Source organism: Quercus lobata, chromosome 3 (genome assembly GCF_001633185.2).
Source record: "Quercus lobata isolate SW786 chromosome 3, ValleyOak3.0 Primary Assembly, whole genome shotgun sequence".
Taxonomy (NCBI): Eukaryota; Viridiplantae; Streptophyta; class Magnoliopsida; order Fagales; family Fagaceae; genus Quercus; species Quercus lobata.
The window spans coordinates 43161056-43184634 of NC_044906.1; the positions used below are offsets into that span (position 1 = coordinate 43161056).

Genomic DNA, 23579 nt, shown 5'->3' on the forward strand with positions numbered 1-23579 from the left:
GCCTCTTCGCTGACACCCACCCTCCAATGGAATAGGAAAATGGTCAGAAAGAACTCTAGGCATCCTTTTTTGGGTGAACTGAGAGAAGTGATCAGCCAAAAGAGGGGAGAAAAGGAACCGGTCTAGCCTAGAAGCTGAGGAAGTATTAGACCAGGTATAAAGGCCCCCTTCCATATGAATATCCAACAACCCATGCAAAGAAACAAAGTCAGAAAATCCAAACATAGCCCTGGAGAAGCTGGCAGCCCCCAAACGCTCAGAAGGGAAGCGGATAATATTAAAGTCCCCTCCAAGGCACCAAGGCAAATCCCACCAACTAATCATCCCGGATAGTTCCTCCCACATCAACCTACGCCTATTGTTCAAATTAGGCCCATATACACCTGTAAAAGCCCACTCAAATTGGTCGCCTACATTTTTAAACTTGCAAGAAACTGAAAAATGCCCCACCGCTTCCTCCACCTTTTCCACAACCCGGCTATCCCACATCAATAAAATTCCTCCAGAAGCACCTTCAGAGCCCAGGTACAACCAATTGACATAAGGACAACTCCAAATACTTCGAACAGTACCTCTAGTAATCCACTCTAGTTTGGTCTCTTGCAAACACACAATATCAGCCTTCCAGGATCGCAACAAGTTACGAATCTGAAGCCTCTTGTCAACTTCATTCAGACCTCTGACATTCCAGGAAATAAGCTTTAAATTCATTGAGCAACAGAAAGAACCCGGTTCCTATTAATACCACATCGCCTAGCAGATGAAGAGCCATAATTAATGGAACTAAACAACCCTTTCAACTCTCTTAAACCTTTCACCCCCGAACCTTTTGAACCACACGATTTCTTGTTCACCTCAGCCCTCCGATATAATTCAGCTTCAACAGCCAATAAAAATTCTGTTGCTTGATCTTCTAAACCCACAAGTGACGTGCCAAGGAAGCTATCAAAGTTATTGAATCTCTTTTGAAACCAATCAGAGTATGGTTCCTGACTCCTTGAAGTGTCCACACCCACAACACTATCCTCATCTACAAGAGACTGCTTCTCCTTGGCCAAGGGTAGAGAAAAAGCAATTGGATCAACAACTAGGGGCTGATTAGCTTCCTCCGAGAAGGAATCCGAAGCCCAATCCTCTACCAATACATCATCTTCTTCGAAAAGAGACAATGACATGTTCGTGACTTCAGAATATTCCAACGTAACAAGCTGTTGTTGCTTTTCCAAAACCTCTGTAGCTTCACAAGGAGGCAGAGCAATCTGCACCGGAACCGCAACCCTCCTCCCATCGCGTAATTCAAGAACCCACTGCTCCGAGTTTCCCCATTTCTTGTCAAAATTGCCGAAATGCTCCTGGAGAAACAGTCGGGGGTCAAGCACTAAGCTCTCATCGTGAACTGTAGAGCAAGCCGACCCATTCCTGGCCTCGTCGGAGCCGAGAAGCTCAGACTCGGCTACATCGGAAAGTAGATTCGAGTCCGTCGTCGCCGGTGACTCAAACCTGGCTTCGACGGACTTGTCGGTTATGAGAGAATGGGGAGCGGCAACATCAGAGGCCACCGACGACCTCAGAGGCAAAGTCGAAGGGCACGACGAAGACTGGAAGGATCTCGCGCCTGGACTTAACAAACCTGGAGGATGGGTCTCTCGCGACGGGCAACTCGTGGTGGTCAGGTGACTCAGTTCTTTACAAGCTGTTCTTTTGGGCTGCCAGACCAACGAAGGCTTGGGCTTAAGTTTGGGAACATGAGGTGGGTTAAGTGGGGGGGCTTCAGCAAGAGCATTGGGTTTAAAGACATCTTTCAAGGGCCCAACACCAGAACAGCCCACTTCCTTAATGTTTGAACACTTAATGTCCCACTTGCCATTCAGCCCACGTACCAAATGTAAAGAAACTTCTAGCGAGAAAGGAGAGTCAGCAATTTTAAGAGCGTCATCCTGAAGTTCAAGCGTGACTTCAGCCTCAGGAACCGTGCTTACCTGCCCAGCACCCCTATCGCGCAAATCCAGGCTCTGAGACTTCTGACTGCTCAATCTAGACTTGGGAGCTAGATTTGATTTGATAGAATTTTGAATATTGGGCATTGCAAGCTTTCCTGTTCTACTACCACCATAGGATTTCCGATTACCTTCCACCGCTGCCGCCAGAAAGGACTTATGATTTCTGAACTTTTGCATTGACGGAAACAGGGCAGAATGAGATGGCGATTTGACGCCAGGAGAGACGGGAGCAATGGCCTTGCGAAGATGAAAGCCAAAACCTCTCCACCCACTACCCAGCTTTCCTTCTGGTACAATGATGAGGCCCTTCCGACGACCATGAAGAAGCTCAGAGATCATAAGAAAGCTTCCATGTGCATTGAATCCCATTTGCAAAATCAAAACCTTATTACCATCCCTAAAGGTTCTAGCAAAGTTATCAGGACGGGAATTTGACAAGTGATCCTCAATATACGTAAGCAACCGTAAAGCACTCTCTTTTCCCATGAAAACCGATCAGAGAGAATCCTTATATCTTTCAAAAATGCGTAACAAGAAGAAAGTACCACCCTCTTCCACAGAAAATTCAAATCAATTTGGATTCGAGAAAAAAGAAAATGGAACCACCCATAGTTTCAGTTCTCTAATACAGATGATCACAAAGAAAGAGTTTTGTGATCTTCAGATATCATAAGATCTACGTTTTGAACTTAAAGACAGAATCACATGACAAGAAAACACAGACCATTATCCATCTGACTTGTAAATTCCCTGCTCTAATTCTAACAGGAGAGTTAAAATCTATGTAAACATTCAGATCGAAAGAGACATATGTTGAGTTGCATGTATGGACCTCATGATTAGAAAGATTCCCCTACAAATTTGTTATAAGTTTGTTCTCTCATAAGTCCATTATCCAAGTGTAGCAAGAAAACTGTCTTCTCTTAAGTCGATTCCATTTCATTCTTATATGAACCCATACATAAATGTGCAACTAAGTAAAAGTTCATGGGTTATTGGTGCAACTAAGTAAAAGTTCAGGGGTCTGAATTTTGCCTGAGTAGTAGTAGATAACAATAATAGTTAACAAACAGAATTTTCTTAGTGTTTACAGCTTATATAATGATTTTGTTTATGTTATAGAGAATTGTTTTATTATTTTTTATCAAAGCACCAATGGGTTTCTAACCATTTTCCAAGAGATGAGGAAGAAAAATTAGAATATAAATATTGATCTCAACAACCTCCAATTGATACGCTAACAGGATCATCCAGCCCCCCACCAAATGCTTCTAATGAATCTGCAAAGGTTTCGTCTCCGATACATGCTTCTCCAAGAGCTGCCCTGTAAAAAAGTAAAAAAAGAAATCAGCAGCTTTCCTCTGCCATGTCTTCAACCTTAATTCTAAATGTGTGCAAACATTTTCACAAGGATTTTAAACAATAAATAAAAGAATAATTGTAGGACAAATACTTATCAAAAAATAATAATAATCATAGGACAAATAGGATGTTCATTGAAAAACATTCATTTCCTTCCGCCCCCTAATAAAATAAGATAATGAATCTACAAAAGGAGAGAGGCTATGGGCAAATGATAAACCTTATGGCAACTGCTAACAGGAGATGACAAATATAAGGTGGGCTGTTTAATTTTAAGATGTTACAGAAGTCTTTCCTGAATGATTCTTTTCTTTTTTTTCAGGTCTTTCTTGAATGTACATAAGTGAGGATTCACCATCTGAAATATATTGTGGTGTAGTCATTCCATTTTGACAGGGGCTTCATATTTGTAGGGAATGGGAATTCTATAAACAACACAAAAGTCCTATAGTTCTCAGTGACAAAATATTCTGTATTAACATAAGGGTATTCTGTAATCTCGTTATATCAGTCTAATATAATATGTGCTAAGGTGAGGGATTGATTGATCCAACCCTAAAACTGATTTTCATCTCTCTCTCTCTCTCTCTCTCATACTTCATATTTTACGACTTAATTCAGTATCAAAGCGTGTAACGATCCAAGCCTAGAAGCATCTAGAAATAGTTGTCAGATAATAAAGGATGTTGACATCAGCATCTATCTGATGATGTCATCATGAATAACATCAATGAGACACCTTAGCCTTGCAACCACATGGTTTGGTTCACCTCTCTGTCTTGGTAATCATGGTGATTTTTATAAATAAAAATAAAATATATATTTTATAACAATTTTCAGATTACCAGCATATTTTTTCAATATGGATTTTAGTGCTCTCTTGGTAATTTTGTTAATTGGGCTTGGAAGATGCATTCAATCATCAGTTGGTGGGATGGGATAGGTTTTACTCCTATTGCTAATGCAGGCTTGGGTATTGGAAGTTTACAATCTTTAACCAAGCTCTGATGGGGAAGTGGCTTTGGTGTTTGATACCGGAAAATAAACTTGGATACCAAATTGATACCAGAAGTTGGAAGGATGATTTTTTTTTTTTGTTTTTGGATAAATAAACTCAGATAATTTTGATAGATGAAATAAATCAAACACATAAGAATGATAAATAGCTCACCACCAAGGAAAAATTCCAATGGGATACAAATTATCACCACCCAAGGGAGTTTTACCAAGGATACAGGGCTTTAATAAGTTCACCACTCAATGGAATCCACCAAAGAGATACAGAACAAAACTCGCCACCCAAAGGATAAGAGTTAAGGGTAGAAGAATCACTCCTCACAAGCCAATAGCTAAATTTCTATAAAACACACTATATTCTTTTGATTCCTCAATGATATATATAGATAATTACATTGCATGATAGTTAAATGATTACAATAAATACTTTGACAACTTCTAACACAAAATACAACTTCCTAAATAGTCTTTACATCACTCCATAATCAGATTACTAGGATATAGCAACTACCAACAAGACTCTGTAAATTAAGACAAACAGACACTAAAAAGACCACACATGCTGCCAAAATGGCTGCCACATATGTTGTCACTGAGCTACGGCATCATACTCCCCTTCTTGAAAAGAACTCGACCTCAAATTCAAATTCAGATCCTTGCCTCGATCTATTGGATGTCCAATCATTCCTTTCCATCCCTTTATTTATTTTTTTTATTTTTTTTTTATAAGTAATAAAGATTTATTGATATCAAAAAAAGAGACACCCAAGTAAACAGAGAGTATACAAGGGTGTACATATCATATACAAAAATTACATAAATCAAGTAAATCCAAAATTGAAAAAAAGGGTTGGTTTAACCACATTGAGAACCAATCCAATAAGGTTCTAAAAAATAAAAGCTTGAGATAAGGCATAGAACGCTCACTATCTTTAAACACCTACTATTTCTTTCCTTCCAAATACACAATATCAAACAATAAGAAACAACAATCCATATATATCCATTACAATGGCGACCAAATCAACCTTGCCAGCAAGCAAGAAGCTCAACAACAAACATTGGCATAAACCAAAAACCATATCCCATAGCTCCAAAGCAACTGGACAATGAAGGAATAGATGGTCAACAATTTCACTATTACACTTGCACATATAACACCAATCCAAAATGCATACCTTTCTTTTCCTTAAATTGTCAATTGTCAGACATTTCCCCAAGGCAACAGTCCATACAAAGAAAGCCACTCTAGAAGGAATCTTCTGGTTCCAAATGGAACCGACGTGCTACTTAGCAATACAAGTGGAACCAACATGCTACTTATCAATCTTTTCTCACTCATGATAATCTTGCTAAACCAATTTTGATTTGTAACTTATTTTGCCATAGCGTAGCACATGAAGCCAATTCTATGAACAAATCAGCATATTTACCCATTGATCCTAGATTCCCATCTTTACAAAATTGTTGAGATTTATTTACAAAATTGTTGAGATTTTATCATTTTGAGCGATGAACCCATTTAAATTACTTCTAGATAAGAAGCCTTAATCTCCATTGATGGACCAAAATCAACGTAAAGTTTATTATCAAGAAATAAATCTTTGTCAACCCCAAGAAAATCAAAATGTGGAGTTTGCTCCTTAAGAGATAATGTCTCAACACTCAATTGTTCTACGACTAAAGCAATGAATCTTACCTCTAAACAATTCCCTTCTGTAAAATCAATGGCCTATTATATTTGAATAAAGAAAGTCTCATCATCATTTTGACTACTTGTCTACTCATGTACAATTCACAATCTTCATCAAGGTACTTGTCATAGAATGGTGAAGAATTCCGATCTATAGTAGTGTCTTCTTTAGAGCATTCTTCACCATCTTCAAATATGTTTCAAACAAAACAATTCATAGATCATTGACTCACAATAGTAGACTCTGGAACAGCACTTGAATAAGTTGAACGGTCATCATTGGAATCGTCATTTTTATAGAAAATTGCAAACTTTCTCCTACACCTCTGAATTGGAGAGTTTGGAATCCCATTAAGGACTATATTCATCCTTTGATGAAGCGCTTCATAAGATTACCTCAACTCAATAAGTTCATATTCATAATGTACATCAACACTTTTAGTGTTCCCTTGACATCTTGCAACCATTCTAAAAAAGAATAAGAAAATTCGTAACTTTCTAACAGATTGACCTTTTTTCAGTATATTGTGAAAATCTCACTCTAGAAAATTCAAAATCACAATCCCTTTTTTTTCTTGGAAACTAGAAAGATAGATCTTTCCAACCATACATGGCATCTACAAAGAAACTTTACAAGAAAATACAAAATTCACAAAGAAGATGAACAAACTATTCTGGATCTGAATGAGAATTTGGATAAATCAACAGGAAAACTAGCTTTGATATCAAATTGATAGTGGAAAATAAACCCAGATACCAAAATGGTATCAGAAATTGGATGAATATATTAGATAGATGAAACAAAGGGTACACACAAGAATGATAGATAGCTCACCAGCTAGGTAAAAGATCAATGGGATGCAGACTATCATCACTCCAAGATAAAAGACTTGAATAAGTCCCCCACTCAATGGAATCCACCAAAGAGATACAGAAAGAACTTCGCCACCAAAAAGATAAGAGCTAAAGTAGAAAAATCACTCTTCACACACCATCACAAGCCAAACGCTAATTTTCTGTAAAACACACTATATATTTCTATTGATTTCTCATTGACATGTGTGTATATATATATATATATATGACTACATTCCAAGAGAGTTAAATGCTTACAATAAACACTTCGACAACTTCCCAAATGGTCTTTACAGTCACTCAATAATCAGATTACTAGGTTATAGCAACTACCAAAAAGACTCCATAAATAAGTTTGACAGGATAGTAAAGAAAAATGGACACACTAAATAAATGACACATGTTGCCAACATGGCTGCCACGTATGCTGTCACTGCACTCCCACATCAGCACTTTGGGCTGGACAAAACATGTTTATGGAGGAGTGTAGTAACTATGAAGTATGGTGAGGAGTGAGGTGGTTGGAGTACAAAGCTCATTCAAGGAACTCATGGATGTGATTTATGAAAGAGCATTAGGATGGGATGGGTAGGTTCTTACAATACACCCATTTTGATGCTGGCACTGGTAGTCAAATCTAGTTCTGGCATGACTACAGGTCTGGAGATCAGCCTTTGCGAGTGGGTTTTCTGTCTTGTATGATTCCTAATTGCTCCAAAGATAGAAAAGCATCAATGGAGTCTTTGTTGGTGCAACAAACAAAAAGGGAGATAAGGAGCTGGGATGTTAGATTCCATGAAGGCTCTAATGATTAGGAGTTAGAATTGTTAGGAAAAAATTCTAAGTGGGCAATCTAATTAAACAAGAAATTTTCATGGTGGATAGGTGTTGCATATGTAAAAAAAGCAATGAAGACACTGACCACTTGCTACTACATTGTCGAATGGATGAAATTTTGTTTCTCTAGCTTTTGGAGAGAAATGTGTAATTGGTGATCCTGAAAGAATGAAAGGCATGCTGCAATGTTGGCAACAAAATCCAAAAACTTTTAGAAGTAGAGTATGAAACATAATCTCATATTGTCCGATGTGGCAATCATAAAGGAAGTGGAATAGGACTTTCAAGGGGTAAGAGCTATCTATAAGGAGAATAAAACCTCAATTTGTTGGGTCTCTTCTCTATTGGATGTCACTGGATGGGAGTAGACCATAAAAAACGTATGAGTTGATAGATGAATCCTATCCCTAATCATCTATAGGAGAACTTGTGGAATATATAGCTAGCATATATCAGTTATAGCCTTCGTATTCTTTGTAAAATTTCAATAAAATTATTGTTACTTATAAAAGAATGAAGGAATTGCCTTCCAAATTTCAATACCATATTGTTTGCCGAACGCCCTTCCAACACACCAATAACTAAACCACTGATCTCAGCATAACCCATCTAGCTCCAAATAAACAGAAAGAAAAAGAGTCCACAAATCGAATAATGTTTCCATTTTGTCTTAATTCCATACTTAACAAAGATGAAAATCTATTGTGTGAGAACAAGAAATAAAGAAATAAAAATGTAAGGCAATAAAAGCTGCCACTAAGCTTGAACTCAAATCAAAACTCATCCACTAGTAAGTACAGGATGGAGGCGGCTGTCATGAGTTCAAGACCTTTATGGGTAAGAGTGTGGCCTACCAGCAGAACCAAAAATAAATAAATAAATAACAGGGTGTCTTGTTGTTTTATTAGAGTGTAGCACTCCAATTCAATTCACTTTTTCTACAACATAAATTCAAACCTCGTCAATGAACTCTAGTTCAATTGGCACCTCCTCTCCTTATAAGTCCTATGTGAAGGGTTGGGTCATGGGTTCAAGACCCATCACCATTAAGTGAGTGTGTAACTTACCATTAAAAAGAAAATACGTTAAATCAAACCTCATTTCTAGTAGGAACACAGTAGCATAATCTAAACATAGATTATGCTACTGTGAATGAAGTAGATAGGGAATAAGTGAGAGACTTACATTAACTTCTTAGACCCTTGATATAGCCTTTGGCAGCGATCTTTCACTACATCAGTCGTCTGTTCTAGCGTATATATCTGAACATAATGGAAAAATGAAAGAAGTAAAATAAGAAGTATGGCCACTTTTTCTTTAAATACAGAAAGAGACAGTGACAAAGAAAAATTACATGGGTTCGGCAATTTCAACCATAAAAAACCTTAAATACAACCTCTTGATTACTATTTCTGTGGAATCCAATTCCAATAGATTAAATATAGAATCTGAGTCTATAACAAGTCAAGTATAGAAATAGTAAAAAAAAAATAGATATATGATAGAGGGTCCGATTGGGCTTGTACCTGCTTCAGAAACATAGGGGAATCGTCCAGCTTGATAAAGGCACCCATTGTTTCTCTCGACTCGAGTCTCAACCCAAAAACGCAAAACCTCTCTCTCTCTCTCTCTGAGTTTCAGATCGGAGTGAAGGAAATAAGATCACAATCGGAAGTCGTTTCACACTTCACGTGAGGTGAGGTGAGGTGAGGTGAGAGGGCAATATGGGCAATTGGATGACAAAACACCGAAGGTGCACCTTTTTTTCGGCGAAAATGGGTAATTACCCATAAAACCCCAACTATTTAGTTAGTAGGGTCAGTTTGGAAACATTTTCGCAAACTAGCAACTCGAGCCTCAGAGGCTCGATTTTGGGCCCCTAAATCGAGTCTCTAAGACTCGGTTTACGTCCTTTGACATGGCAAAAAAGACGTTGGAGTACACGTGGAAATCGAGTGTCTAAAACTCGATTTCCACGTGGACTACACATGGAAATCGACTGTCTAAGACTCGATTTCCAAAATGGAAATCGAGTCTCAGGCACTCGATTTCTAATAGGCGTTTTTTGAATTTAACGCTCTCCAATCTCAATCTCACTCATCAGTCAAACCCCCTCTCTGTCTCCGACCCACTCTCCCTCTCCTTCTCTCACTCACCCTCTCCTTCTCTCACTCTCTCAGCGTCACCGTCGCCGACGCCGACCCACTCACCCACTGACCCTCTCAGCCTCACCGGTCCTCTGAAACCCCTCTCTCAGTCTCCAACCCACTCTCACTCACCCTCTCCTTCTCTCACTCTCTCAGCGTCACCGTCGCCAACGCCGACGCCGGCCCCAACCCACTCACCCTCTCAGCCTCACCGCTCAGTCACCCTCTCACTCTCTCGCTCACCGACCCACTGTCGCACGTCCCTGTCCGCTGTAACTCAGTCTCCACCATCTGAAAGAAAAAGAAGAAAAAAAGGTGAGTCCCCTATGCATTTTGCAATGTAATCAGTTCGTTTTTTTTTTTGTTTTTTTTTTCTATTTTGGTTTCTGTACTGAATTTGTTATAGAGGTAAAATATTCTGGTTATATCCAGCACGCACAGAAATTTATTGGGTGGAGAATCAAAACACCATATTGAAGTATAAAAATGTCACCAAAGCTCAGTCATATATAAAGAAAACAACTCGAATGCCTACCATGGTTCTTTCTCAGTGTTTATTTATATGTTTCGGCTATGTATAAGTCATTGCCAAGTGATGAAATGTGATTAGAAAATTTGATTTTTTTTTTCCCCTGTAAGGAGATGGTTTTCTTACTGGTTTATTTTATTTTTGTTGGCCTCATTTAAACCAGATATCAAATTCTAGTATGTAGGGAAGTATATTTTGTGCTCAAGCAAATTCTCACACATGGATACACTTTCGAGAAAGGCCTACAGAAGGAACTCCTTCATTTCAGTGTGGCAGAAACGTGACCATTATAAGTTTATAACTTATGCAACCTTCTATCCTTAGTACGGATGGCTTGAAATTATAGTTGCTAATTATAAGGCGTTGGTGTTACAGGTTTAAAAGTTTGAATCTAGATGCAAGTAGACTTTTTGTCTTAGTGATGTGTTTCTTGTCAATGAAGATGGCGACAATTTGATAAGTACTTCCTATTTGTTGCAATCCGTAGTTGCCCATTGTGAAAAGGACACCATAAAGAGTGGATAGGAGAAGATAGGACAAGTCCAAAAATGACTTGATATAGGCACTTATATGTTAATTCTTCTATAGGTAACTCTGTCCTTTCTTCTTCTGCCATTTTTTTTGCCTTTCATTTGCTGCATTTGTATCTTGTTCCATAGTCAATAATTATTGTTTTCCACCTATTAATGTCCTAGGAATATTTTTCTCTCTTTCTGTCTAGAGATTTCCACTTCTCACCACCCTCCTTTGCTACCTACAATTCATTGTAAGTCAAACAAGAAGATTAGAACAACCTGTCCAAAGTTTAATCACCTAACAAAAAATAAAAAATAAAGAGCAAGGGCAGTAATTAATAAATACTTGTACCTCTTTACCACCCTTCGAATCGGGATTTTCTTCTTTATAAGTCTTCCTAAAGTCATCCCTGACACAGAAATTGAAAACATTTCAGCACACACACACGCGGAAAGATAATCCAAACGTGCAAGAGAGGGACTGGGAGATAGTATACATGAAGAGAAAGAAGGCAGTTTGTGGGCGCTTGGGGGCATTTGGATCCTTAGACTTCTTGTCAGTTTTTGCTTTCTTTGCCTTCGGCACTGTTGAACTTGATTTCTTCCTGCCAAACAAAAAAAAAAAAAAAGCAGTGTTATACCCAGAAAAGATTGCATTGACAGAGAAAGGGAAGAGAAGAAGAGTATCTGTCTGTAGTAGTAGTAGTAGGCTTCTTCTTGGGGGGGTCACTGGGCTTCTCCACAATTAGTGGCTTACCACTACAGTCTCTCCCATCTTTGGTATGGGGCCATTTCCTACTCGCAAGTCCTGCATTCTCATATATATATGCTGTTAGAATAGATAATTATGATGCTTGTGCACTTAAAAACATTTTTGGAGGCCTTATGTATTTTTCATTTGGCAACCTTATTTTGTCTCTGTGTAGTCCGGATAACGCATTTTAGTCTTGCCGTAGTCCTTTCCCCTAAGTGCTGGCACTGTAATCCCAAACATGGTGCTCATAGTTAGTATTTAGCACTAAAAAGCGTCCCATATATTAACATATTTGATTCTTAACAAATTAAGATTACCCAATGGTCCACAATCATATGACTGTGAGATACAAAGCAAAGCAAAGCAAAGCAATATGCTATAGTTAAATCCATTGAAATCAACCTAAGTTACCTACAGCATAAATAGTGTAAATATCGACTACCATATAAAGCAAGATACTTGAAATAGTTAAAACTTAATTTGTAATTTATGATTTTATATTCTATTGATAGACAAAAATTCAATTCAAACTATGTTTGAATTAGTGCATGTATGAACAGATTAGGCTCATTCTCTTGTTGTTTCTTTTACTTTAAAGCCAGTATACACACAAACATGTGAGGAGTATTTTGGTTTAATCATTCTCATGAAAAGGATTTAGTAGATATATGTTGGAAACTTTCATACCGAAAAAAAAAAATTAAATAAATAACTACCAAAATACCGGTTTAGTAAGCTAATTCCCGGTGAAGTCCTCCCTTCAAAGTTCTAAGAAATTTGCTATGATTCTGCAATTATGAACAAGCAACCATAGTCGTCATTTCATTATGGCTGCTCTAAGTCATACCTATATATTTAAGCATATTGTGTGTTCAATTTTGAAACTAACTGCTTATCATTCTTCTTCAGTATGGCTGCTGCAAATGCTGGACGCATTGACTATACACAGCCTGGACCCATTGACGACTCGGTGTTGACACAGCAGGCGACGCATCGGTCCGAAGCTATTTGGAATGGGCGGGTAAAACACTCAACTAAAACAGTAACTTGTGCACATGCATTTAATCCATACAATGTACACGTATTTGCATATACTATATTAATCCATGATTTTGTTATGTGCAGGATCCAGGGTCCATTACTTGCCGTAGTCGTAGTTCAGAGTTCTCCAAGCAACCTCCAATGGTGGACGACCGAGTGAGGAACATCATCACCACAGTTGGTTTGGAGGGACTCCTGTGGGTCCCAGGTAGAGAGATTGACAATGGCCTGATAACGGCCTTAGTGGAGCGATGGCGGCCCGAGACTCACACCTTTCACATGCCACATGGTGAGGTGACCATCACATTGCAGGATGTGGAGGTTCTTCTCGGGCTTCCTGTTGATGGTGACGCTATATCAGGGAGCACACAAAAAACTTGGGTGAATGTGTGCCGGGACTTCCTTGGTTTTCAACTTGTAACTCAAAATAACCATAAGCAACTTGATGGGCAGAGGATTCTCATCAACCGCCTTTTGGAGGAAGTTGCTAACCCATTGCCGCCTGATGCTGAAGAGGATCAGCTGCATAAGTACGCACGATGCTACATCCTACCGCTATTGGGGGACACAATATTCATGGACAAATCCGGCGATAGGGTGCATCTAATGTGGGTGCAGCAGTTGGAAAACCTTCACAATCCACGGAGGTACAGTTGGGGAAGTGCTTGCCTTGCATGGTTGTATCGAGAGCTATGCAGGGCAAGCGAGGACACCAGTCAGATTGGTGGGTGCTTGCTGTTGCTCCAGTACTGGGCATGGGCCAGGTTCCCCTATTTGTGCCCGACAGTTGAGCGAGGCCCGCCAGTGGGTGCTTACGGTCCTTCAGTACGTGGTCCACTATCCCTGAAGTAAGTCTCTACCTCATACTGCTATAACATACTGTCTTCACCAAAGCACGAGTCTTATATTATGTTTTGAGTTCTTTTTCTATTTGGTTCTAACTTCTTCTTGAGGAATTTTATTTGCTATTTGAAGTCGTAGTCTCTTTAGGTTTTTTATAAAGGTTTTATTGTAATCAGTAACACTCATAGAGAGAGTCTTTAGGTTATTTATAAAGAATGTAAAAGACACTACATATAATGAGTAAGAGGTGAATCAGCATAAATGCTTTAATTTTATTATATATGTATAATTATTATATGAATTATAGTATTATATAAATTTTCAAAATGTCTGCACATTATGATGCACAATACCAAAAAAAGAATATAATAATAATAATTGATTCCCAATATGATTCTATATTTGACAACTACAATGCATTACACACACACACACACAAACACAAATGCATCTATATGTGGAAATTTGTTTTACCATCTTTATATGCATATTTCCACTAGGATTGAGGCTGTCAACAATGCAGCCACAATCCCATCAATGATTTGTCTATTCAAGATGAAAGCCATTTCAAACAATATAAATCTAAATATTCCTTTTCAGTTTGGAACTTGGGGATTGTGCCTATAAGAAGCAAGAGAAGATATCGAAACAACGTAATGATTAAAAGAAGTAGAGAAAACTCAGTTGGAAGGCCAATCAAAAAGGAATATAATATGTTACTTATATAGTTGGATGTTTTCATGTAAAGAGAGTTAGCATTATGACTGAGAATATAAAGTTCAACAGAAACCCCTAGAACAAAGAAATATATAATTGAGAATATATGTGGCCCATCCTGATTCATTAGGACTGTATTTAAGAAAGATCAAAATAAAACACTAGTGTGAAAGCTATTTAAACATATGAGCTTTTCAGTCAAGTTGTGTGGAGAGGCTGAGGCGAGGCAGTTGCTATTGCTACTTCATCTTCTTTTTCTTCTTTCTTCTTTTTCTTCTTCTTCTTCTTTCTCTTCGTTCGCTAGTCCTTCTTCAATTCTATTTTGAATTTTCATTGCCTTGTTTTGTGTTTTCTTTCTTGTTTTGTGAACCTAGCATGTGACTAGTTGTTGGAAATGAGAAAGAGACTTGAAAAAAAAAGTTTTAGGCTTTGTTTATGTGGGTCCACACGTAATATATAAGTAATAAAACTAGTACTGCAATATTTAACTTGAGCTTTTATATTTCTGTTTTTTAATTGTAATTTTTTTAGAATATTTTAATAGAAAAATTGTTTTAATAGTTTTGTTTTTTTTTTTTTTTGAGAATCAATAGTATTATTATAATTATTGGGTAGAGTTTTAGACTTGAAATTGATATATTAGTTGAAATATGGACTTATAGTTTTAAGACTCAATAAATTATATGGATTTTGACTCATAATATATAAAGAAATATAAGCATATAAAATTATAAATAAATAAAAAGTATAAAAAAGCTAACTTTGAATTAATTACTATTGCAATTCACATGACCTCACCCTCCACCTTACTTTCAATTTCCTTTTATTTCTTCATTTCTTCATCTTAAGTGATTACATTATTTCTTCAAATTTCAATTTCCTTTTATTTCCTTTCATTTCATATATGTGATTACATTATAGTTTTAACATTATCTCAGTACTTATTGATCCATTCTTCTTGATTGTAGGTGGTTGTGGGTCCCAAACAAGAAAAATAGGCCCGCCCACATCTTCAGGGACAGGTATCGCGAGCAACTAGCTTCCATGTTGCCAGACCAGGTATGAAAATGCCTTATTTTACGCTTTTACGAACGTCCATATAGGTTTCGTGAACTTTGAAATATAAACATTGTTCCCTAATGTGTTGTGTACTTCTTTTTTGGCTATTGTAGGTGGTGTGGCAGCCATATGAAGCTCATTTTGACGACCTCCCGCCCTGGTGTGTTGCAGGGAGGGCCGTATGGACGGCAACGGTGCCGCTTGTATGTTTCCACCTAGTAGAGAAACATACACCGGATCGTGTTGTTCGTCAATTCGGGATGATCCAAGAAATTCCCCGCGCTGTTAACACTGACAGAGTGCTTCATGGCATTGATTTGAGGGGGAAGATCGGTGTTAATTGGATGCAGAAGCATGCTGCGCATATCCTTGAGTGGGGTTATCGCTTTGATCGGCGTTGTGAAGCTGTGCTTGGTGATATGCCTCCAGAGCACGAGTACCATGACTGGTTCAAAAGGGTGACTCGGAGGTTCATCGATAGGCCTGGTGCTGTAGTGACTCTGCTGGTAACTTCTCAATCTCTTCTACATGTTACCGTATTTCTTACCATGAAACCACTGTTTAGAGAGCATGATGTTTGTTACTACATTTTTTGCTTACCACTTCATCTCCCTTTAATTTGCAATTATTAGTAGCAGAACCAACATTTATTTTATTATCAATTGGCATTGTTGATTTCGTATTGCAGGTCTAATATGTGTGGTTTTTCCATGTGCAGATTGAAGGATACGTCCGTTTATTGAGGCGTCATCCAGTGGGCACGGAGGACCACAACGACATTACTGAGGTGTTGACGGCAGTACAGGCGATGACACGTGTCCAACCTCCTATCCCTGAGGCCCCGATTGAGGAGGCAGCTATGCCTACCGGCCCAAGCACGAGCACAGCTCCGGCCGGATGTCAATCCCGTCCGCCTGTTGCTACCCCTCAGCTTCTCCCTACCCCCGATCCCTGTGCATCCACCCCACATGCATCCGCCAGCCCCACCATCCCTTCATCCATCCCACATCCATCCCCTACCGTCACCATCCCTTCACCCAACCCACATTCAGCTCCTACTGCCACCATCCCTTCACCTAGCCCACATCCAGCCCCTACGCCCACCATCCCTTCACCTACCCACCATCCGTCTCCTTGCCCCACCATCCCTCCACCCACCCCACTTCCTTGTTCTGGGTCTGACGTCCGTCCACCCACCCCACAGTCATTTCTTCAGCTATCACCGATTCCATCCTTTGACCTGGGTACCCCACCTGACATGCAGCAGGAGCCACCCTCCCATAGTTCGTTTAGTACCCCTTCTTCAGCCATTGACCCACCCCATGTTCAGGCTGAGCAGCCGGTTGGGTTACCTACAGCGGCTGAAGGTCGGCCTAAACGCATATCAAAGGCACCACCGTGTGGGACAGGGGGGCACAAACATGGACACAATGTTGGGCCCAAGGCATCTGACGAAGGACATGCAAGACCTCCTCCGCATTATACGAGACGGCGTAAGATTCAAAAAAGGTATCTGAAAGCTTAATGTGAAACAACACACTGTATTCCATTATTAATTCTCTTTTCACATTTCCATAAGATTATTTTTGTTTTCAATATGGTTTGAACCTACATTATTGGAACTAGGTGAATGCCTCAAATAAGGATATTTGTTGCAATTTTATTCCTTGCATCATTTGTTATTTTAATCTAGATATATTTTTATGATACCACAGTCTATTAATAGAACTTCTATTAATTTGACAGGTGATTGGTGTACCTGTTACACTGAATGGAGATCTGAAGAACCAGTTCGTGGAGACCAATGTTGGTTTTGATACAATATGTAAGGTATTAGTCATACTGGCCGGAGAGCATGCTGTGGTGCACGGATCCACGGCGGTGGCTGCTTCCTTTGACCTCTACACCTATGTATGTTTCTCTTTGATTGCAAAGGTTTTGATATAGTTAAAATACTTAACTGCATGTCAATGTAATTGTCATGTTTACAATATTTATTGATAGACGTGTTCGTAACTTGCCTTGTTTCCCTGTTCATTGCTACTTTTATTTGGACCATGTAGTTCTGCCAAAGGGTATCATTTGATTGTCTTTTTGATTTGATTGTCTTTTTGTAGAATTGGCCCTTATATACAATAATATCATCATACTCAAAACTGTTATCATCTACAAAGGCTAAACTCCTAGCTCCAGATTTTGCAAAGCCTAATCTTCCGGCAACAAAAATAACAAAAACAGCAGAGTCATTTACATTAGTCTAAGGCGAATTGGGAAACATAACTACATTAGTCTAATCTAGATTTTGTGACCTTGTTAAGGTCACCCTATTTTCTTGCTTATTATCTTTAAAGGGTCCAATGTAAAGTCTGTTTCCTACGTGCCATGTTTTCAGGTTCTTAAACAGTGGCAATGGACACACTTCTACCTGTTTTCATTTCTTAAGCCCTTAGCTTGTAAATAATTAAAATTGAACATTATTAAGAATGATATTCTTCACATTCCCATTACCAGAACTGCAAAAGGTAGCAATTTTTCTGTCATGTTTGTTGAGGATCTCTTATCTTAATCAATAATGTTTTTGTTTTTCTTCAATTGCAGATATGTCAATGATGCAAGGCCTTTCTGGCAATATATAGTCAGTTACTCCACTGGCTGTTCAGATTCCCAGTACTTTGAAGAACTTTACAACTACTATAGCACTAACAAGGTTGGGTCATTTCTAAATTAGCTTTTATAAATTGCATGCTTTGAGTTTTAAACTTATGTAGTTATAATTCTTTCTCCAATTTTTCTTTCCATAGGCTTGGCACCTCTGTGATCCTGATGCTGAGAATGTATTTAAAGCTCTTAGGAAAGCAGGCGTGAAGTTGGGTGTTGTGTCAAATTTTGACACTCGGTTAAGACCTTTAATGCGATCTCTAAACTGTGACCATTGGTTTGATGCTGTGGCAGTTTCAGCTGAAGTATGTCCATTGATTTCTTCATTATATATAGTTTTTTTTTTTTTTTTATTACCCCCTTTCATACACACAATGGGATGGCTAGCGGCATGTGTATGAGGTTTATCTTTCTGATATGTATACACATGCATATGTACACTGATCCATATTACATTCAATGAAGTCATTTAAACTTCAAGAAATAATGTCATACATATATCATAATTGTATTAGCAATCTAATGGTGCACTTTTCTTATGAACAATTTGTTTTCCTCTACTATCTATGGTCTTGACTATGATTCTCTCTCCCTTAAACAGGTTGAAGCAGAGAAGCCAAATCCAACAATATTTCTAAAAGCTTGTGATTTATTGGGAGTAAAGCCCGAGGATGCTGTACATGTAGGGGATGACCGTAGGAATGATATATGGGGTGCTACAGATGCAGGCTGTGATGCTTGGCTTTGGGGAAGTGAAGTTCACTCTTTTAAGGAGGTAGGTTGTCATTTGCATCTCTTATTTTCCTGGGAATTACTTGGATGAGTGTTTTTTCCATGTAATTTTTTAAGTTTCGGTATATTTCAGGAAGAGAACATAGTGGTTATATCTCTGGTTCATATTCTTCTAGCTACTTCTTTTAATGATTCTTGCAACTGTCTTTTGAAGTAAAGAGCTGTGTGTCAGTGTGTGTGTGTGTGTGAGGATGTTAATTTACTTATCAAAAAAAAGATCTTAATAACCTCAGCATTAGTAAATAACGCTGAATAAAGTTACAGCAAAGTACCATATACACTCCCTCTCACTTACATTTCAAAGATGATTTGACTTAAATCCAATTACTGTAGCCAAATCCAAATCTAACTCAAATACATAAATATATGGTTATGGCGTATTTAAAAACGAATAAGAAAAAAAAAAAACACTTATGTAAGAATAATGGCAGCAAACACTAGTGTTTTGTCTTGAGAACATAGTTGATTGTTTATATGACTTTATTAAGAACAAGGTTTCTTAAGTAGAATTCTTTTTTTTCCCTGCAATCAGTATATATGATTAGTCTCAGCACAGGGGAGAGTAGACTGCTTGGTGTACTTCAATTAAGAATGCCACTAGATGGTTGTTATAATGCAATTTTTCCTTCTTCTTGCCATCTGTATATATAATTCATTCATGTTTGGAGTCTTCTGTTATTGAAAAAACAATATTCATAATTTTTCGTTTGCCTTTAGAATATTCCATGAAAACTCTTCCCAAGAAAGTTCGAAGCCTGTGGTTTTTGAAGAATGCTAATCAATTAGTAGCATGGTTTCACCTGATCTGGTTCAAAGAATAATATGTTTGTGTTTGGATGAGCGATTTTGTTTATTGTGTTAAAGTACAGCTGTAACTTTAAAATTTGATGACTAAGTTTCAAGATGAAAAGAAGCCCATCCAAATTAGATGCTTAAGAATCCAATGTTAAACTCCTGTACCATGGTCAATCAAGGAAATGTCCAATCTAATGCTCTATGTTCTTCAGGACCTAGCATATTGAACAGAGACAAAGGCATGCAAGTTCATCCTGAAGTGCAAAAAGCCATTGAAAAGGCAAACGTAAAGTTTCTTCCAGCTGAGGAAGCCATCAATTTCATACCTGGCACCAAAACAAGGCAGGACTATTGCTGTAGCTCAGAATGTCACTTCTAAGTGTCATCCGCTGACAAAAAATACATGTTTTGGTTCTACTGCTAAACGTGTAAAAACTATTGGACTGGAAGATAGACCTGGAAAACCAGTTGCTTCTGCTGTAAATGCTAAACCAAATTCATGTAATTTCAAATCCCCCTTCTGTAGATAGAAAACCAAATACTAGTGGTGTTATTATGATAACAAATGATAATATGAGCCTTTTTGTCTACGTAAATGCTTTGCATTATTTATTTGAATGGGTATGAACTAATTTTTTACTAGGTTTCTACCATTTGTTTGTAGTTAGTTATATTGGGTTTCACTTTGTATGATTTTTGACTTTATTCATTGTATTACAGTTGTCATGAAGCGTCATACGCTGCTTGAGTCACTACGCTGCTTGATGAAAAGGCTGATGAGGTCCTAAAGTGGGATATTTTGGATTGTTGGACGCCAGAAAATCACTACGGATGGACTGAATCTGAGTGTTAAACATGTTGGGTTTAGACCATCGGTAATGATTTTCTGGAGTCCAACAATCCAGAATATCTCACTTTTGAACCTCATCAGCCTTTTCATCAGTTTCCTTGGATCCTACCAATCATGGTGTACCTGATGCTTATCCCATTACTTTCCTTAAAGTATTTTCGAAGTTCATGATTATTTATGAAGCATCTGATGTGATGGAAGTATCTAAAGAAATTCCATATCATTGCCTGGTAAGAAACATTTAGAAGTATTGACGCAAAGTAGTTGTTAACTAATCATGGAAATCTGACTGAAGTGGGTGCTATGCTGATTTGCTAGTACTGCAATGATTGCTGTGATGATTATTTGGGATGGGGGTATTTGGCATGTCAAAAATAGGCTTCATTCTTGTAAAGATTGCCAGTATTTTATTGAATTTAAACAATCTCAACTCTTTTCGATGGATTTGGATAGAATGATAAGTATAGTCTTGTTAATTCCATAACGACCTATTGCACTGGGCTATTAAAGTCTTCAGAAGTGAAAGATTGTGTGTTTTCTCTGTGCATAATCATATTGTCACAGATTTTTTTTGTTTTTTTTTTGTTGCAGGCTGTGTGCACAGAATCTGGGATGTTTGCTCTGTGGGAGAGGAGGGTTGATGTAACACAAGAAGATTTTGAGATGGTAGTGGCAAAGGTAATGAAGAAGGAGACTGAGAAAAACATGTCATTGCGGAAGCTATGGAAGTAGTGTGTCTCCATGTTAATGTTTTGTTTCACTCCACCACCCTGAATATAATTGATCCGTGGCTTTGTTCTTCACACACAGCCAACAGCTCTGTTCTTTGTATGGATTATGAAGCACATGGGGGTGCCTACACTTTGTTGAAGTTTTTTAAATACCACTGGCATCTCTGTTTATTTTGTTAAATATTCTTTTGTGATACATTTTTATGTAATATGTGTTTAATTATTGTAAATTTGCAGCTGTGCCTTAATTATTTATTTTTTTGAAACGTAATGATATTTTAGCAAGGGAATAGACTATTACATGCACAAGGAGTGCCTTAGGAGTGCCTTTTTGTTAATAAGAGATGGTTTGAAAACAGTTTGAATACATTTTTATCTAATGTTTCATCTTGTTTCCCAGGTTCATCTTGAACGGAAATATGTTGTTGACATTGATAAAAATATCGATATCACCAAGATAACTCCATCAACAAGAGTTGCTCTCCGTAATGACAGTTATGTGCTTCATTTAATCTTGCAAAGCAAAGTTGATCCATTGGTTCATGGCATTGAAAGTTGAAAAGGTTCCAGATTCCACATATGACATGATTGGCGGTCTTAACCAGCAAATTAAAGAGATAAAGGAGGTTTGCCTCGTGTACCCTTTTACTTTCTGCATTTAAACTGGTACTGGCATGGTGACAGTGAAGTGCAGCGGACTATGCTGGAGCTTCTCAACCAGCTAGATGGATTTGAAGCATCAAATAAAATAAATGTATCGTGTGTGTTTTCATTATGCAGCTTGGGTTGTTTAGTTTTTGGTACTTTTCTTTATTGTGACCTCAACTATTTAAACAGATTCATCTCTTATTGTAAGTATTTGGCAAGCATGTCAAAATAGGCTTCATTCTTGTAAAGATTGCCAGTATTTTATTCAATTTAAACAATCTCAACTCTTTTGGATGGATTTGGATAGAATGATAAGTATAGTCTTGTTAATTCCATAACGTTTGATTTTCTTTTCTTTTTCTTTTTTTTCTTTTTTTTTGGTTACAGGCGGAAATATGTGTGATTTTGGATTACAAGGTAATGATGAGAAAAAATTCTGAAAAGCTATGGAATAGTTGTCCCATAATCAATCCACCATAAATAATCGACTTCAACAGCTCTGTTCTTTGTATTTATGAACAAGAGTTGAGTTCCACTGGCTCCTTTTTTTTTTAATTTTTTGTGACTTTTTATGTAATATGTTTTTTATTGTTGCAGCTGTGCCTTAATTATTTATTTTTTTGAAACGTAATGATATTTTAGCAAGAGAATAGACTATTACATGCACAAGGAGTGCCTTAGGAGTGCCTTTTTGTTAATAAGAGATGGTTTGAAAACAGTTTGAATACATTTTTATCTAAACAATCTCATCTTGTTTCCCAGGTTCATCTTGAACGGAAATATGTTGTTGACATTGATAAAAATATCGATATCTCCAAGATAACTCCATCAACAAGAGATGCTCTCCGTAATGACAGTTATGTGCTTCATTTAATCTTGCAAAGCAACGTTGATCCAGTGGTCAACCTCATGAAAGTTGAAAAGGTTCCAGATTCCACATATGACATGATTGGTGGTCTTGACCAGCAAATTAAAGAGATAAAGGAGGTTTGCCTCGTGTACCCTTTTACTTTCTGCATTTAAACTGGTAGTGGCAATGGTGACAGTGAAGTGCAGCGGACTATGCTGGAGCTTCTCAACCAGCTCGATGGATTTGAAGCATCAAATAAAATAAAGGTATCGTGTGTGTTTTCATTATGCAGCTTGGGTTGTTTAGTTTTTGGTACTTTTCTTTATTGTGACCTCAACTATTTAAACAGATTCATCTCTTATTGTAAGTATTTGGCAAGCATGTCAAAATAGGCTTCATTCTTGTAAAGATTGCCAGTATTTTATTCAATTTAAACAATCTCAACTCTTTTGGATGGATTTGGATAGAATGATAAGTATAGTCTTGTTAATTCCATAACGAGATGTTGATTTTCTTTTCTTTTTCTTTTTTTTCTTTTTTTTTTGGATTTACAGGGTTGGGTTACTTAGATGTTGGCAGTTGAAAACTAAAAAACCAGATTGTATAATTTTATTTTGTTCATTTCAGTTATATTTTTGGATTTACAAGGTAATTTTACTCTTCGATGTTGGTGGTTTAGTAAAAAATTACCTGAAATTAGTTCTCAATGGTAATAAAAAAAAATTGAAAAAAAAATCCCAGTAGAACTCTAGTTTAATGGGTTACCATAAATGGAAATCGAGTCTTAGAGACTAGGTTTCTATTTATAGAAATCGAGTCTTAGAGACTCGATTTCCATAAATAGAAATCGAGTCTCTAAGACTCGATTTCCATTTATGGAAACCGA

General features: G+C 37.6%; 5 protein-coding genes across 11 annotated transcripts in view; 3 read left to right on the forward strand and 2 right to left on the reverse strand.

The window, feature by feature from the left end:
- LOC115981842 (ADP-ribosylation factor GTPase-activating protein AGD4-like) overlaps positions 1-9526 on the reverse strand; it is a 44784-nt gene extending 35258 nt beyond the window's left edge. For 4 of the 6 annotated variants that reach the window (XM_031104233.1, XM_031104236.1, XM_031104238.1 and 1 more), the window contains exons 1-3: positions 9291-9526; positions 8950-9026; positions 3224-3324 (exon numbers count right to left, since the gene is read on the reverse strand). In XM_031104233.1, coding sequence (XP_030960093.1) covers positions 3224-3324; positions 8950-9026; positions 9291-9338 — 226 coding nt within the window. In that variant the 5' untranslated portion in view covers positions 9339-9526. Of the gene's footprint in view, positions 1-3223; positions 3325-8949; positions 9027-9118; positions 9177-9290 lie in introns of all 6 variants that reach the window. The other 2 variants (XM_031104235.1, XM_031104234.1) reach the window with 1 other exon arrangement.
- Positions 9527-11131: 1605 nt separating this feature from the next.
- LOC115980932 (HMG1/2-like protein) lies at positions 11132-11730 on the reverse strand. The gene is made up of 4 exons (XM_031103124.1): positions 11713-11730; positions 11453-11646; positions 11308-11365; positions 11132-11194 (listed from the first exon to the last, which is right to left on the reverse strand). Exons 1-4 carry the CDS (start codon positions 11728-11730, stop codon positions 11132-11134), a joined length of 333 nt encoding a protein of 110 aa, XP_030958984.1.
- An 889-nt stretch (positions 11731-12619) lies between these two features.
- Positions 12620-16704, forward strand: LOC115980933 (serine/threonine-protein phosphatase 7 long form homolog). Its single transcript, XM_031103125.1, has 6 exons — positions 12620-12730; positions 12835-13598; positions 15279-15369; positions 15483-15875; positions 16088-16613; positions 16700-16704. The coding sequence occupies exons 1-6, from the start codon at positions 12620-12622 to the stop codon at positions 16702-16704; spliced, it is 1890 nt and encodes a 629-aa protein (XP_030958985.1).
- Positions 16705-17926: 1222 nt separating this feature from the next.
- On the forward strand, positions 17927-20425 carry LOC115979641 (N-acylneuraminate-9-phosphatase-like). 2 transcript variants are annotated; one of them, XR_004089131.1, is made up of 5 exons: positions 17927-18076; positions 18171-18332; positions 18629-18802; positions 19827-20115; positions 20335-20425. XR_004089131.1 is itself a non-coding variant. In XM_031101695.1 (4 exons), exons 1-4 carry the CDS (start codon positions 17942-17944, stop codon positions 20341-20343), a joined length of 480 nt encoding a protein of 159 aa, XP_030957555.1. In that variant the 5' UTR covers positions 17927-17941; the 3' UTR covers positions 20344-20358. The 2 variants fall into 2 exon arrangements, 1 of the variants encoding a protein (XP_030957555.1); XM_031101695.1 differs by lacking the exon at positions 19827-20115 and having other exon boundaries at positions 20335-20358.
- A 206-nt stretch (positions 20426-20631) lies between these two features.
- On the forward strand, positions 20632-22866 carry LOC115980934 (26S proteasome regulatory subunit 8 homolog A-like). Its single transcript, XM_031103126.1, has 5 exons — positions 20632-20694; positions 21056-21142; positions 21596-21733; positions 22231-22260; positions 22606-22866. Exons 1-5 carry the CDS (start codon positions 20632-20634, stop codon positions 22864-22866), a joined length of 579 nt encoding a protein of 192 aa, XP_030958986.1.
- The last annotated feature ends 713 nt before the right edge of the window (positions 22867-23579 follow it).

What these genes read in the sequence shown, in the direction of transcription:
- LOC115980934 (XM_031103126.1), top strand. Translation starts at nt 20,632, where the DNA reads ATGATTATTTATGAAGCATCTGATGTGATGGAAGTATCTAAAGAAATT. An exon ending in AAATTCCATATCATTGCCTG is followed by an intron (nt 20,695 to 21,055) that starts GTAAGAAACATT and finishes TTTTTGTTGCAG; the next exon opens with GCTGTGTGCACAGAATCTGG. An exon ending in AAAGCAAAGTTGATCCATTG is followed by an intron (nt 21,734 to 22,230) that starts GTTCATGGCATT and finishes TTTTGGTTACAG; the next exon opens with GCGGAAATATGTGTGATTTT.
- LOC115980933 (XM_031103125.1), top strand. Translation starts at nt 12,620, where the DNA reads ATGGCTGCTGCAAATGCTGGACGCATTGACTATACACAGCCTGGACCC. An exon ending in AAGCTATTTGGAATGGGCGG is followed by an intron (nt 12,731 to 12,834) that starts GTAAAACACTCA and finishes TGTTATGTGCAG; the next exon opens with GATCCAGGGTCCATTACTTG. An exon ending in CGTGGTCCACTATCCCTGAA is followed by an intron (nt 13,599 to 15,278) that starts GTAAGTCTCTAC and finishes TCTTGATTGTAG; the next exon opens with GTGGTTGTGGGTCCCAAACA.
- LOC115980932 (XM_031103124.1), bottom strand. An exon ending in ACTGCCTTCTTTCTCTTCAT is followed by an intron (nt 11,366 to 11,452) that starts GTATACTATCTC and finishes TTTCTGTGTCAG; the next exon opens with GGATGACTTTAGGAAGACTT. An exon ending in ATTCGAAGGGTGGTAAAGAG is followed by an intron (nt 11,195 to 11,307) that starts GTACAAGTATTT and finishes AATGAATTGTAG; the next exon opens with GTAGCAAAGGAGGGTGGTGA.
- LOC115979641 (XM_031101695.1), top strand. Translation starts at nt 17,942, where the DNA reads ATGTTTTTGTTTTTCTTCAATTGCAGATATGTCAATGATGCAAGGCCT. An exon ending in ACTACTATAGCACTAACAAG is followed by an intron (nt 18,077 to 18,170) that starts GTTGGGTCATTT and finishes TTCTTTCCATAG; the next exon opens with GCTTGGCACCTCTGTGATCC. An exon ending in CTGTGGCAGTTTCAGCTGAA is followed by an intron (nt 18,333 to 18,628) that starts GTATGTCCATTG and finishes TCCCTTAAACAG; the next exon opens with GTTGAAGCAGAGAAGCCAAA.